Here is a 15,780-nt window from a genome sequence, read left to right on the forward strand (position 1 = left end):
TGGACAGATACTGTAAGATCATAGACGGATGGGTGGATGGACGGATACTGTAAGATCTTAGATGGATGAGTGGATGGACAGATACTGTAAGATCATAGATGGACGGGTGGATGGACAGATACTGTAAGATCATAGATGGACGGGTGGATGTACAGATACTGTAAGATCATAGATGGATGGGTGGATGGACAGATACTGTAAGATCATAGATGGACGGGTGGATGGACAGATACTGTAAGATCATAGATGGACGGGTGGATGTACAGATAATGTAAGATCATAGATGGACGGGTGGATGGACAGATACTGTAAGATCATAGATGGACGGGTGGATGGACGGATACTGTAAGATCATAGATGGACGGGTGGATGGACAGATACTGTAAGATCATAGATGGACGGGTGGATGGATGGATACTGTAAGATCATAGATGGATGAGTGGATGGACAGATACTGTAAGATCTTAGATGGATGGGTGGATGGATAGATACTGTAAGATCATAGATGGATGGGTGGATGGACAGATACTGTAAGATCATAGATGGATGAGTGGATGGACAGATACTGTAAGATCATAGATGGATGGGTGGATGGACAGATACTGTAAGATCATAGACGGATGGGTGGATGGACGGATACTGTAAGATCATAGATGGATGAGTGGATGGACAGATACTGTAAGATCATAGATGGATGGGTGGATGGACAGATACTGTAAGATCATAGACGGATGGGTGGATGGACGGATACCGTAAGATCATAGACGGATGGGTGGATGGACAGATACTGTAAGATCATAGATGGATGGGTGGATGGACAGATACTGTAAGATCATAGATGGATGGGTGGATGGACAGATACTGTAAGATCATAGATGGACGGGTGGATGGACGGATACTGTAAGATCATAGATGGATGAGTGGATGGACAGATACTGTAAGATCTTAGATGGATGGGTGGATGGACAGATACTGTAAGATCATAGACGGATGGGTGGATGGACGGATACTGTAAGATCATAGATGGATGAGTGGATGGACAGATACTGTAAGATCATAGATGGATGGGTGGATGGACAGATACTGTAAGATCATAGATGGATGGGTGGATGGACGGATACTGTAAGATCATAGATGGATGGGTGGATGGACAGATACTGTAAGATCATAGACGGATGGGTGGATGGACGGATACTGTAAGATCATAGATGGATGAGTGGATGGACAGATACTGTAAGATCATAGATGGATGGGTGGATGGACAGATACTGTAAGATCATAGACGGATGGGTGGATGGACGGATACTGTAAGATCATAGATGGATGAGTGGATGGACAGATACTGTAAGATCATAGATGGATGGGTGGATGGACAGATACTGTAAGATCATAGACGGATGGGTGGATGGACGGATACTGTAAGATCATAGATGGATGGGTGGATGGACAGATACTGTAAGATCATAGATGGATGGGTGGATGGACAGATACTGTAAGATCATAGATGGACGGGTGGATGGACGGATACTGTAAGATCATAGATGGATGAGTGGATGGACAGATACTGTAAGATCTTAGATGGATGGGTGGATGGACAGATACTGTAAGATCATAGACGGATGGGTGGATGGACAGATACTGTAAGATCATAGATGGATGAGTGGATGGACAGATACTGTAAAATCTTAGATGGATGGGTGGATGGACAGATACTGTAAGATCATAGACGGATGGGTGGATGGACAGATACTGTAAGATCATAGACGGATGGGTGGATGGACGGATACTGTAAGATCATAGATGGATGAGTGGATGGACAGATACTGTAAGATCATAGATGGATGGGTGGATGGACAGATACTGTAAGATCATAGATGGATGGGTGGATGGACAGATACTGTAAGATCATAGATGGATGAGTGGATGGACAGATACTGTAAGATCATAGATGGATGGGTGGATGGACAGATACAGTAAGATCATAGATGGATGGGTGGATGGACGGATACTGTAAGATCATAGATGGATGGGTGGATGGACAGATACTGTAAGATCATAGATGGATGGGTGGATGGACGGATACTGTAAGATCATAGATGGATGGGTGGATGGACGGATACTGTAAGATCATAGATGGATGGGTGGATGGACAGATACTGTAAGATCATAGACGGATGGGTGGATGGAGGGATACTGTAAGATCATAGACGGATGGGTGGATGGACGGATACTGTAAGATCATAGATGGATGGGTGGATGTACAGATAATGTAAGATCATAGATGGATGGGTGGATGGACAGATACTGTAAGATCATAGATGGATGGGTGGATGTACAGATAATGTAAGATCATAGATGGACGGGTGGATGGACAGATACTGTAAGATCATAGATGGACGGGTGGATGTACAGATAATGTAAGATCATAGATGGACGGGTGGATGGACAGATACTGTAAGATCATAGATGGACGGGTGGATGTACAGATAATGTAAGATCATAGATGGACGGGTGGATGGACAGATACTGTAAGATCATAGATGGACGGGTGGATGGACGGATACTGTAAGATCATAGATGGACGGGTGGATGGACGGATACTGTAAGATCTTAGAGGGATGAGTGGATGGACAGATACTGTAAGATCATAGATGGATGGGTGGATGTACAGATCCTGTAAGATCATAGATGGATGAGTGGATGTACAAACCCGATTCCAAAAAAGTTGGGACACTGAACAAATTGTGAATAAAAAAGGAATGCAATAATTTTCAAATCTCATAAACTTATATTTTATTCACAACTGAATATAGAGAACATATCAAATGTTGAAAGTGAGACATTTTGAAATGTCATGCCAAATATTGGCTCATTTTGGATTTCATGAGAGCTACACATTCCAAAAAAGTTGGGACAGGTAGCAATAAGAGGCCGGAAATGTTAAATGTACATATAAGGAACAGCTGGAGGACCAATTTGCAACTTATTAGGTCAATTGGCAACATGATTGGGTATAAAAAGAGCCTCTCAGAGTGGCAGTGTCTCTCAGAAGACAAGATGGGCAGAGGATCACCAATTCCCCCAATGCTGCGGCGGACAATAGTGGAGCAATATCAGAAAGGAGTTTCTCAGAGAAAAACTGTAAAGAGTTTGAAGTTATCATCATCTACAGCGCATAATATCATCCAAAGATTCAGAGACTCTGGAACAATCTCTGAGCGTAAGGGTCAAGGCCGGAAAACCAAACTGGATGCCCGTGATCTTCAGCCCTTAGACTGCACTGCATCACATACAGGAATGATACTGTAATGGACATCACAACATGGGCTCAGGAATACTTCCAGAAAACATTGGAGAACACAATCCACCGTGCCATTCGCCGTCGCCGGCTAAAACTCTACAGGTCAAAGAAGAAGCCATATCTAAACATGATCCAGAAGCGCAGGCGTTTCCTCTGGACCAAGGCTCATTTAAATGGACAGTGGCAAAGTGGAAAACTGTTCTGTGGTCAGACGAATCACAATTTGAAGATCTTTTTGGAAAACTGGGACGCCATGTCATCCGGACTAAAGAGGACAAGGACAACCCAAGTTGTTCTCAGCGGTCGGTTCAGAAGCTGCATCTCTGATGGTCTGGGGTTCATGAGTGTGTGTGGCATGGGCATCCAGACGTCGTCTCTTTCAGGGAAGACCTTGCATTCTCCAACATGACAATGCCAGACCACATACTGCATCAATTACCACATCATGGCTGCGTAGAAGAAGGATCCGGCACTGAAATGGCCAGCCTGCAGTCCAGATCTTTCACCATTAGAAAACATTTGGAGCATCATAAAGAGGAAGATGTGACAAAGAAGACCTAAGACAGCTGAGCAACTAGAAGCCTGTATTAGACAAGAATGGGTCAACATTCCTATTCCTAAACTTGAGCAACTTGTCTCCTCAGACGTTTGCAGACTGTTATAAAAAGAGGAGGGGATGACACACAGCGGGAAACATGACCTTGGCCCAACTTTGAGATGTGTTGATGCCATGAAATTTAAAATCAACTTATTTTTCCCTTAAAATGATACGTTTTCTCAGTTTAAACATTTGATATGTCATCTACACTCACCTACAGGATTATTAGGAACACCTGTTCAATTTCTCATTAATGCAATTGTCTAATCAGCCAATCACATGGCAGTTGCTTCAGTGCATTTAGGGGTGTGGTCCTGGTCAAGACAATCTCCTGAACTCCAAACTGAATGCCAGAATGGGAAAGAAAGGTGATTTAAGCCATTTCGAGCGTGACATGGTTGTTGGTGCCAGGCGGGCCGGTCTGAGTATTTCACAATCTGCTCAGTTACTGGGATTTTCACACACAACCATCTCTAGGGTTTACAAAGAATGGTGTGAAAAGGGAAAAACATCCAGTATGCAGCAGTCCTGTGGGAGAAAATGTCTTGTTGATGCTCGAGGTCAGAGAAGAATGGGCCGACTGATTCAAGCTGATAGAAGAGCAACTTTGACTGAAATAACCACTCGTTACAACCGAGGTATGCAGCAAAGCATTTGTGAAGCCACAACACACACAACCTTGAGGCGGATGGGCTACAACAGCAGAAGACCCCACCGGGTACCACTCATCTCCACTACAAATAGGAAAAAGAGGCAAATATTTGCACAAGCTCACCAAAATCGGACAGTTGAAGACTGGAAAAATGTTGCCTGGTCTGATGAGTCTCGATTTCTGTTGAGACATTCAGATGGTAGAGTCAGAATTTGGCATAAACAGAATGAGAACATGGATCCATCATGCCTTTTTACCACTGTGCAGGCTGGTGGTGGTGGTGTAATGGTGTGGGGGATGTTTTCTTGGCACATTTTAGGCCCCTTAGTGCCAATTGGGCATCGTTTAAATGCCACGGCCTACCTGAGCATTGTTTCTGACCATGTCCATCCCTTTATGACCACCATGTCCCCATCCTCTGATGGCTACTTCCAGCAGGATAATGCACCATGTCACAAAGCTCGAATTATTTCAAATTGGTTTCTTGAGCATGCCAATGAGTTGACTGTACTAAAATGGCCGCCACAGTCACCAGTTCTGAACCCAATAGAGCATCTTTGGGATGTGGTGGAACGGGAGCTTCGTGCCCTGGATGTGCATCCCACAAATCTCCATCAACTGCAAGATGCTCTCCTATCAATATGGGCCAACATTTCTAAAGAATGCTTTCAGCAGCTTGTTGAATCAATGCCACGGAGAATTAAGGCAGTTCTGAAGGTGAAAGAGGGTCAAACACAGGATTAGTGTGTGTTCCTAATAATCCTTTAGGTGAGTGTATATTATATTCGGAATAAAATATTGAAATTTGAAACCTCATTGCATTCTGTTTTTATTCACAATTTGTAGTGTCCCAACTTTTTTGGAATTGGGTTTGTATATTGTAAGAGAGATGAGTGGATGGACAGATCCTGTAAGATCATAGATGGGTGTGGCTAAACCGTGGTCTTCAGATTACATCATTAGCATGTGCGCTTAGAATACTACACAAGACTGGTCTCAGCAGCCACTACAGACGAGCACACGCACAGACACACAGACACACAGACACACACACACACACACAGCCCTCTGTGTTCAAGATCGTCTCTGCTCAGGTACCTGAAGATGGCAGGAAATCATCAATTCACATAAAAAAAGAGAGAAACAACACATCGTCTCAAACTGCTTTTATTACATCTTAAATAACAGTACATTTTAATATAGTTTCTATCTTGCATCCAGCTTTCTGTTGTACACTGACTTTAAAATTAAATACAAAAGATGGATGAGGGTACGGTGGGGGATGCAGAGCTGCGAGTTATTCATCGAGGAGAGGACAGGGAAGAGAGGGAGAAAGAAAAGCAAATTTAGTTCTTTTTTAGTCTTTTATTTTTCTTGCCAGCTCCAGGCCTAACGCACAACGACAGCACGGGTTTGTTTTTGTACAGAATGTTGCAGAGAAAGAACAGAATGGAAGAAATGCCACTACAGCTAAGGAAAGAGCGCTTTTCTTGATACATGTCGAGAGAGGGAATGACGGACGTTCTGCCGTTCCAATGCTGCTGATTTTTTTTTCTTTTTTATTAAAGAGCAGAAAACCTGTTTGTTACAAAATGTCTCTAGCACTGTCTTTGTATCGGAAATGTTTCTTTTGCTACAGAGAGAGAGAGATTTCTTTGTTCTAGTTATTTGAGTGTGTGTGAGTGTGAGAGTGTGTGTGTGTGTGTAGGGGGGATGCACAAACTCTCCAGGGACAGAACAACTCACCATTCATTTTTGTGATCAACATGTTTGCTTCTCTTAAGTGCATAGCTTTGAAAGTTAAACTAAATCGTGTATGCACGGAGTAGCAAAAGAAAAGAAGTAAAATAAATACTGTGTGATCTATTTAACAGGTTATTTAAAAAAAGAAAACATCAAGGACTTAGTTCCATATGCACCTCTTTTAAGCAATTCTACAGCATGCGATTCTACGAGTTTCCCACCCATGGCAGACAACCAAAAGAAGTTTTTTTTTGTGAATTTTTTAACTTAAAAAGTTTTCAATATCATTATTTTCAAACATTGATTTATACAACATGTCATTCACAGAGTAGTAACTGTTTTCCAAGCACAAAACGGGCACCTCTGTCGAAACCCAAAAAATAATAATGAAGAACCGCCCACCCCTCCTTCAACATCCAAAGAGAGAAAAAACTGGATAGGAAAAATACAAAATAAAGTTATTAAAATGATTGGTTAATCTTCATTGAGTTACTCGACATTTTTCCAAAAGAAGCATGAGCGGTGGTTAAAATCGACATGGTTTTCATCTTCATAAATCGAGCATTCGTCATCATGAACAGCACGTGCTTGGTTAGTTAACGTATTTGCAAAATTGTATTACTTGTGCAAACAAACAAAACAAAAATTGATAGACCAAAGAAGAGAGAATTAATAATCAAATTTCCCGGGACTAAACATACAGGCCTGATAGCAGCTAGTGGACCCCTGATCAAATCCTTTACCTGGTGTTTTAACACTACTACCAATTTAATCCTAAAAACTAGAGGACAAAAGCACGCCTGCCATCTTGACTGGGGGGTGTGTGGTGGGATTGGGGGGTCCAAAAACGGCCCATAAAGCTATCGAGCAAGACTCTTTCTGCTTTCGTGTTAGAGATCAATGGCGTTAGCATAATGACAGTAGCAGTGGAATGAGTGTCTTTATGTTCTCAGAAAATGGTCCCAGAAGGATGCACAATTATCAACTTTTATCCCCATTTCCCGACTACAATCTAGCTGAGTGTAACAATTGTGCTCTTTTTTTTCTTTTCCAAAGGAGAAATTTTTGCTCTTTTGTCGTTTATAGATGTTTTGGAGGGGTCAGTTCTGTTGTGTTTGAGAAGGAGAGAGGAGAATAAAATCGAACATTTTCATTTTGGAATGGTCTTCCAGTCAACCTTAGAGTCCGGATGCGATCTGGGAAGAGAGGAGAAGAAACGGTTTGAGTTCACTTGATTAAACTCAAAGTACACACACTGGAGTGAAACTAGTTTATGTACTGATATATCTACAACATATTACAATACAAACGCCGTAAAGTAAACTGTCAATTCATCAACAGTCGGATCATAAGCAAAAGAGAAACGCATGGTATTCATCAAACTGCTCTGAGACGGAGTCTGAGGCCGCATTCACACTGCAGGTCTTCATGCACAAATCTGATTTGGTGACTTTTTTTTTTTTTTTGAGGACCCGCTTACATCACCTCTTAAAAACGACCCGTATCGGATATTTGCATTTGCACTACACACTGGCGAAACGGCTCCAGACGTTCTGACCCGGAAAAGATAAGAGATGCAATGGACGCAGTGAGTGCAGACGAGATGATTATTCATTGTTATAAAGCTCAGCAAAACATTGCTCTCATCTTCCATAGTGCCATTAGAGTCATGACACACACACACACACACACACACACACTTTAGTGAAGTTCACAAGAAACTCGCTTGTGGTAAAGACAAACACCTTTCCGTAATGAAAATGTGTGCCTTGAATTAATTATATTATAATCTCCATACTTTTTCAGACTGTGTAGGAACCCTGTTTGTAACTCAAAGCTCAATGTTGCTCAAACAGCAACGTTACACACACACACACACACACACACACACAGGGGGAAAAAAAATCATCATTCCTCTAAGTCATTATTGCATTGTTATATCATGATTTCCTGTTCTTTAGTCCCTAAATTGAAGATGGTTATTAACACAGTTAAGATATTTAAGACCTTTTTATGGCGCTCAACGTCAATCTGAATTTAAGACTTCTTCAGGACCTGTATTCAGTAATCAAGTATCAACCTGTGTCAGCAGATGGCAGCAGAGCTCATTATGTGCTGCTTGTTTTGATGTAATAAAGAACTGAAGGATTGATTCTGGAAAGGAAAAGGTTGTATGTTTACTCTTGACTCCAGGAACCGAAACCCTGGGGCCAAAATTCATCCGCTTACCTTACGGCTTTAATTCCAGATCTTCAGGAAACTATCCCAGGATCCTGTAGCCACAGCCATCCCATCATCAGTGACGCCCAAGCAGCTGACGCGGTTATCGTGACCTGCCAAAACTCCTGCAAACACACAACATGCACACGTCACTTTATACCAAACCTCTTCCTGTCACACACAACGTTCTTCTCCAACATCTTGACATTCATTTGAAATAAAATGATGCAAGGATGTTGATAATAAAACCGTATCATTGCATAAATACACTACCGGTTAAACATTTGAAATAATTATGATTTTTATGTTTGTGAAAAAAGTATTTAATGCACAACAAGGCCGCGTTTATTTGATCAAAAATACAGTAAAAATGTGAAATATTATTCTAATGTAAATCATCTGTTCTCTGTGTCAATATATAGTAAAGTGTAATTTATTCCTGCGATTAAAGCTGAATTTATCATCCTTACTCCAGTCTTCCATGTCACATGATCCTTCACTAATCATTCTTATATGAGGATTTGTGCTCAAGAACAACCTTTTTAAGGCTGTCCTTTGTGTAAGGGAAAATTAAGACCTTTTTTCAGGGATGCAAACGAGTGAGGAGTAAAAAAGATGATAGAGAAAACATTCTCTGAGGTCACGACACATATATATATATATATATATATTAGGGCCGGGACTTGAACATGTTAATTAAGATTAATTAATTACGGGACTTTAACGCGTTAATTAAGATTAATTACGCAAAAAATAAATAATTTTAATAACACTTATTTTTGCACCGCGGAACTTTTTCAATGAATGAGTTTCGACGGACCGATTATACTGGAACACCAACTAGCGTTCTTGACTTCCAACAACAACAAACCACAGTGAACATGAACGAAGACGCTGACGAGACCGGTTTGCTTGGCCCTGTGGATGGGAAATTTTGTTTTAAAAAAACTAAAGGATGGAAGCGTCGACAAGTGCATGGTTGTGTGCAAGCTATCCAACAAGGAATTTGCGTATCACCGCAGCACATGGAGCCTCAAATATCATCTCAATGCAAAACACATAGGAGTTAGCGTGGACGTTAGCCCGACTCCAAGTAACGTTAAAGTTACAAGGACCCACACCCAACCCACACTCCACCAGATGACTGGTTTCAGGACCAGGATAACCAAGTCCACGTCTGAAAAAATAACAAACTCACTGGATTGCACTCGACTGTAGACCACTTGGAGTGGTAGAAGATAAGGGCCTGCAAAATGTACTACAGATTGCGTCGTCTGACCCAACATACGAGCTGCCATGAAGAAAGACAGTGACAAAAAGAGTACAGCAGCTTTATGACATTGAAAAGGAAGATAAAGAGAATTTGTTGGAGAAAGCTGATTGTGTTGCCCTGACTGGGGATCATTGGACCTCAATAAGCAATTCAAATTACATCGGTGTGACGGCACACTTTACTGACGTCAAGTGGCGTCTTCACTCATTTGCCTTAACTATCCAGAAGACCACCACTAGGCACTTTGCTGAAAAACGTAGCAGGAGATTTTGAGTCTGTGGCACAGGCCTGGGAAATCACACACAAAGTCACCACAATCAGAACAGACAGTGCCTGAACCATGATCGCTGCAATGAGATAGCTCACATTCCAGCCCATGCCGTGAGTTGCTTACGTGTTGCAGACGACCATCAGTTTGCCTTGCTGACAGCGGCGGGTCCACAGCCACATTGGCAAGATGCCGTAAAATAGAGGGGCATTTTAAACATAGCCCCTCAAACACAGAGGAACTGCACAAGGAGCAAACACAACTAGAACAAGACCAAGAGCCACTGATACAGGATGCTCCACAAGGTGGAATTCGACACTGTTCATGATCTCTCGTCTGCTGAAGAACCAAGAGGCTGTGAAGGTTACTCTAGCCAAACAGAAGCACAAGCTCACCATGTTAACTACAGCAGAGTGGGACAGACTGCAGAGGCTCGAGACCCTCCTTAAACCATGCAGGTAAACACCCACCAACTGTTTTTAAATGTACTGTACTGAATATCAATATCACTATGACTACTATAAAGTTGCTACTGTTTTTAATCTACTATTAACTGGCACAATAATTAATCACTTTCCGAAACTATTCTCTGCAGATATGTGACTGAGCTCCTTGGGGGTGAGACTTATGTCTCGTGCTCTGTTGTGTTACCTGCTCTCCGCCACCTGACCCACACCATGGAGGTCTCAGATGACGACCCAGCCTATGTGGTGAGGTTCAAGGGTGACTGTCTCAACGCCAAGATACACTCAACCATGAATGGCTCAGGGTGGCTACAGCACTCTTTCTTTCTTTCTTTCTTTCTATGGAACCATGTATGAACATTAATTTCACCCATCTTTTTACTCTGTAAATCTGTGGTGACAATAAACCTGATTCTGATTCTAAGGACCTAAAGTGTCTACCAAGAGGAGAGCGAGGAGGGGTGTGGACCAGCATTGAGGCACTGCTGCGAATAGAACCAAACAGAGCCACTCCAGAACACACAGAGGAGCCAGCAAGGAAGAGGAGCCTCCTGCTGTTTAATTCAGACTCTGAATCAGAGGATGAAGAGGGGCCCAACGGGGCTCTGGCCCGCTACAGGGCAGAGCCCACCATCAGTGAAACAGACTGCCCACTGCAGTGGTGGTCCACTCATGAGGGAGCCCATCCACATCTTTCTGTCCTGCCCTGCCCTGCCACTTTTGTCCCTTGTGAGAGACTTTTCTCACTGGCAGGTAACATAGTTCAAAAGAAAAGGGCAACCTTGAGCTCTGAAAATGTGAACAGGCTTGTTTGTCTCAGCAACTGGCTGAAAGAGAAGTATAAGAAATAGCCATAGAGGTATCCTGAGGCCAATGAGGTTGTTGTTACTGAAAAGTTGATCAAACAGTGGCCTAAGCAACAGAGTGATTTATTTTTCATATTGGAAGAATAGGGACAGAGGTCAATCACTGGCACTTATTTTATTTTAAATGGTACACTTTATGTTGAACTATGCATTATGTTGTTGATGCAACTGACACTATGTTGAATTTATTGTTTTGGCCAAGGTTATTGTGAGTTTGACTTAGTCTGTTATGGCCTTTGAAGCAACAGAGAGATGTTTTCTAATAGTCAGGTTTTCCAATGTTCTGAATGTACTTGAAAGTATTGTGTTTTACTTTTAAAAAAAAACAGTTTACAAAAGGTCTACCTATCTAAAGGCTACCTGGATTTCTGAAATGTACTGTATTTCTAAATATGCTATTGCTACACTTAATGGCAAACATTGCACTGGTCTGCTGGACTGAAATAAATAAACAATATTTTGTTGATTAAGCTTATGTATTCAGCCATTATTCAATGGTATACTAAAAATCCATGTAAAAAAATAACTTCTCACTGTTCTCAGGTCAAATATTTATATGCAATTAAAATGTGATTAATTTCGATTAATTAATTACAAGGCCTCTAATTAATTAGATTCATTATATACATACATATATATATATATATATATTTATATATATGTGTGTGTGTGTGTGTGTGTGTGTGTGTGTGTGTGTGTGTGTGTGTGTGTGTGTGTGTGTGTGTGTGTGTGTGTGTGTATATATATAAAATTATTATTATTATATATGTTTTTTTTTTTTTTTTTTACTTTTCATGCTCATTTTTTAGACACTATTAAATATCTTTGCACTAGTTCTAACAGGTAAGAGATAAAAACGTTTTTGTGTCTTGTGTAGGGCAAACAACCCTTTATAAAACACAAAAAAAGGATTTAATAGATGTCGGAGCAGAATACATAAACAAAATAAAAACAAGAAGACAACAACCAGATAAAATGTATGTTGGAAATCCTCTTAGCTTCTGTATTAACTCTCAAAACTGAAAACTGAAGATCCCACTGGTTACAAATGCATTAATAGGGGATACTTTGTAACCACCTCGTAAGTTAAACCCTATTTCTTCTGATGTTAAGCCACCAGAATTTCAAGGGCCCGCCTCCTTCGTTTTTATGCATGCCTCAGCCTTGCCCGTTTTTCTTTGGCGTATTTATGAAAAAAAAATGTTATTACCTTGTAATGTCACTTGACAAAACGAGAAAAAAACAGATTAGCCTGAACACAAAAAACTCTCATTGGATCTACGCAAATCTCGTAGTTGACCTATTTTGATCTCAAAAAGGTGAATTCTCACTTAAAGGTGAGGAGTTTGCATCTATGTTTTTTCGACCTGCAGAAACCCTAATTGGCTTCACCATCATCAGTAATTCTGGCGTTATAGATGAAATAGGTGCATCATCATCATCATCACTGCAAAACATCTTTCACACTGACCAGCGCGGTCGGCTTTGAGAGCATCCCACACGTTGCAGTTGAAATCGTCGTAGCCGGCGAGCAGCAGGCGTCCGCTTTTGGAAAAGGCCACGGAGGTGATCCCACAGATGATGTTGTCGTGAGAATAAACCATCAGCTCCTGATCGGCACGCAGGTCAAACAGCCTGCAGGTGGCGTCATCTGAGCCCGTGGCGAATGCATTTCCGTTGGGGAAAAACTGAGAGGAGACAACGAGGTTATGAACGTCACCTAAAACGTGTGTGTGTGTGTGTGTTTCAGCGAGTGCGCCACTTACACAGATAGCGTTGATGTCGGACTCGTGGCCGGTGAAGGTTTGTCTGCACATGCCTTCTCTGACGTCCCAGAGCTTAGCAGAGGCGTCACACGCGCCCGACACAAACAGACGGGTGTCAGGGGCCAGAGACAGGGACATCACATCACCGGTGTGACCCGCGAACGTGGTCGTCTGCTGCCCGGTCTCAATGTCCCACAGAGCACTGAAACAAACAAAAAAGAAACTCAGGATTTGCAGTAATAAACTGAATTGTGAGGAGGGGGGAGGAACAGAAAACTCACGTTTGCAAGGAAAATGGGGAAACACTCGGTGACTTATAAACTCAGAATTCAGAGAAACAAACAAAATTGTGAGAAGTTGCAATCAAGTTTTTTTAAATCCATGGCGGAAACAAGCTTCCACTGTTTTCACGTGGGAAAAAAATAGATAAGACTTGCAGAGCTGCGAAAAGCTTTTTTTTTAAAGAAACTTTACTTAATAGTAAAGACTGAGCTGAGCTTTATTAGCTTTATCTCTCACAATAGGTAAAACATTTTACCGTTTAGTGGTACAAACATAACCTGTACAAAAACGATCATATATTTAAACATTTATTTCCATGATTGTTTGTCTTGTAATGTGGCCTGTTAACAGATCTGACCCAGCGCTCATGAAAACAACATTAAAATCAGTAAAATGAGTGCTCATTTAGAAACAAAGCAGACAAATTTACCAGAACATCAGTTTTTACCTGTAGTCTCGTCTCTTTATATGCACGTATGCTCTCAGTGACCATGTCAGAGATCAGGGATGCAAACGGATGAGGGGTAAAAAAGGTAAGAACATTGCTAGGATAGAGAAAAAATCCTCCGGGGTCAGGACACTTTTCTTTTTTTTTTCATCTTTTTTTTTTTTCTATTTACTTTCCATGCTAATCTCTAGTCACTATAAGTATCTTTGCATCTGCCTGAAAACTAATTCTAACAGGTAAGAGGTAAAAAAGTTGTGTGTTTTATGTAGGGCAAAACAACCCTTTATAAAACACAAAAAAGGATTGTGTTGCTATTGAAATCTAGCATGAAGAGAATAGATTTGCAGAACTGATTTTATTTGCCTGTACATCTGTCATACGTTGCTGTAAAAATGCAGATAATAGGAACATCCTAAAAAGATAAACGTGAAATCGCTTAACGTGCTTTATGTACTAAGACCAAGTCTTTAAGACATTAAAAGACCAAGGCCCGGCTTCAAAGGCAGTGCTTAGTCTAAGCTTAAGCTTTGTCTGTGAAACTGGGGACAAATGTTGTAAATAGACGCATTTATTTAAAAAAAAATATTACCTGGTTTTATTTACCTTTATTTTACCAGGAAGTCTCATTGAGATTAAAATCTCTTTTACAAGAGAGAGGTGGGCCGGCTGCATAAACCACTTAGACTAGTCTTAAAAGTAATTCATCTAATTTTTTTCTTTAAGACTGGTCCTAACTTTTTTTAATCAGTTACTTAAAATGGTAGATCGGCTCAATTTGAATTAGAAAAGTAAGACTGATTACATTTTGACTAATTGCTAGTTAACACAGTCTTAACATAGTGGCTAAGTTTATGCAACTAGTCCTTGCCACTAATGTCACTTCACAGAACACAAAAAAAAAACGATACGCCTGAACGAACCCCACCCCCAAAACACTTTCTCATCAAATCTACAAGGATCTCGTTGGTGAACTATTTTGGTCTCAAAAAGGTGAATTTGAGGAGATGGCATCTATGCACAGATGAACTATAATGCTGTCTCAGTATTTTGTCCCAAAGCAGTGCCCAAACTCACCAGGTGGTGTCGCCTGAGCTGGTGACAATCTGGTTATCGTCCAGGAAACGGCAGCAGGACAGATAGCCTGTGTAAAGACAGCATTTAGGACAGCAGAACAAAAACACAAAGGCTTCAGTGAAGACACGATTAAAGCGCTTACCTGTGTGTCCAGCCAACTCACGGCTGACACGCACGTTCCCCTCGCGGGTCTTTAGGTTGTAGATGGAGCAAATGTTATCCAAGCCTCCACAGGCCACGTAGTTTCCAGACGGCGCATATGCACAAGTCATCACCCACGAGGAGCGCAGGGGAATGGCGTGCACCTACACCAACACGACAGAGCGCTTTAGTTTTCATGACACATTCGCTGCTAACGTTTAATCTATATTAACTAGTTGATGAGTGAAAAGATTAAATGAGAATATAAAAACATGTTTGCCGGCTCTACTTCTGTCATTGCACAATCACCACAAGTAAGCAATTTTGACCGTGGTACAGACACAATTGCATGTATGTAAGGTTTACATTCACAATATATTTCTCAAAGCAGTAAATTAATAGGCTGTTTGTTATAACCAGAGTACAGGGGTTGGACAATGAAACTGAAGCACCTTTGTCTGGCTATCACCAGACAAAGCTCAATTTGAGATTGAACATTGGTCTGAGGAGTCTGCTCTGTATTTTCTACTGCACAAGAGGCGTGATCAACGGGCATAATTCAAATGACTCTTTATGCAATTAGATAGTCCTTCATCCAATCAGAGCATAGGAGGCGTGATCAACGGGACCGACCCATCGCTTCTCTGTCCGTCATCGTGTTAAACCCGCCAATGGCGCTCCAGG

At 41.4% G+C, this 15,780-nt stretch overlaps 1 protein-coding gene and 1 pseudogene across 1 annotated transcript in view; one reads left to right on the forward strand and one right to left on the reverse strand.

Annotated features, from left to right (window-relative positions):
* Positions 1–5,702: 5,702 nt before the first annotated feature.
* gnb1a (guanine nucleotide binding protein (G protein), beta polypeptide 1a) overlaps positions 5,703–15,780 on the reverse strand; it is a 68,614-nt gene continuing 58,536 nt past the window's right edge. The window contains exons 6-11 of the mRNA XM_067412960.1: positions 15,098–15,260; positions 14,956–15,022; positions 13,152–13,353; positions 12,857–13,073; positions 8,524–8,639; positions 5,703–7,490 (exon numbers count right to left, since the gene is read on the reverse strand). Coding sequence (XP_067269061.1) covers positions 8,533–8,639; positions 12,857–13,073; positions 13,152–13,353; positions 14,956–15,022; positions 15,098–15,260 — 756 coding nt within the window. The 3' untranslated portion in view covers positions 5,703–7,490; positions 8,524–8,532. The remainder of the gene's footprint in view (positions 7,491–8,523; positions 8,640–12,856; positions 13,074–13,151; positions 13,354–14,955; positions 15,023–15,097; positions 15,261–15,780) is intronic.
* Positions 9,221–11,863, forward strand: LOC137038415 (E3 SUMO-protein ligase ZBED1-like; annotated as a pseudogene).

The sequence above is a fragment of the Pseudorasbora parva genome, chromosome 13, assembly GCF_024679245.1.
Source record: "Pseudorasbora parva isolate DD20220531a chromosome 13, ASM2467924v1, whole genome shotgun sequence".
Lineage (NCBI taxonomy): Eukaryota > Metazoa > Chordata > Actinopteri > Cypriniformes > Gobionidae > Pseudorasbora > Pseudorasbora parva.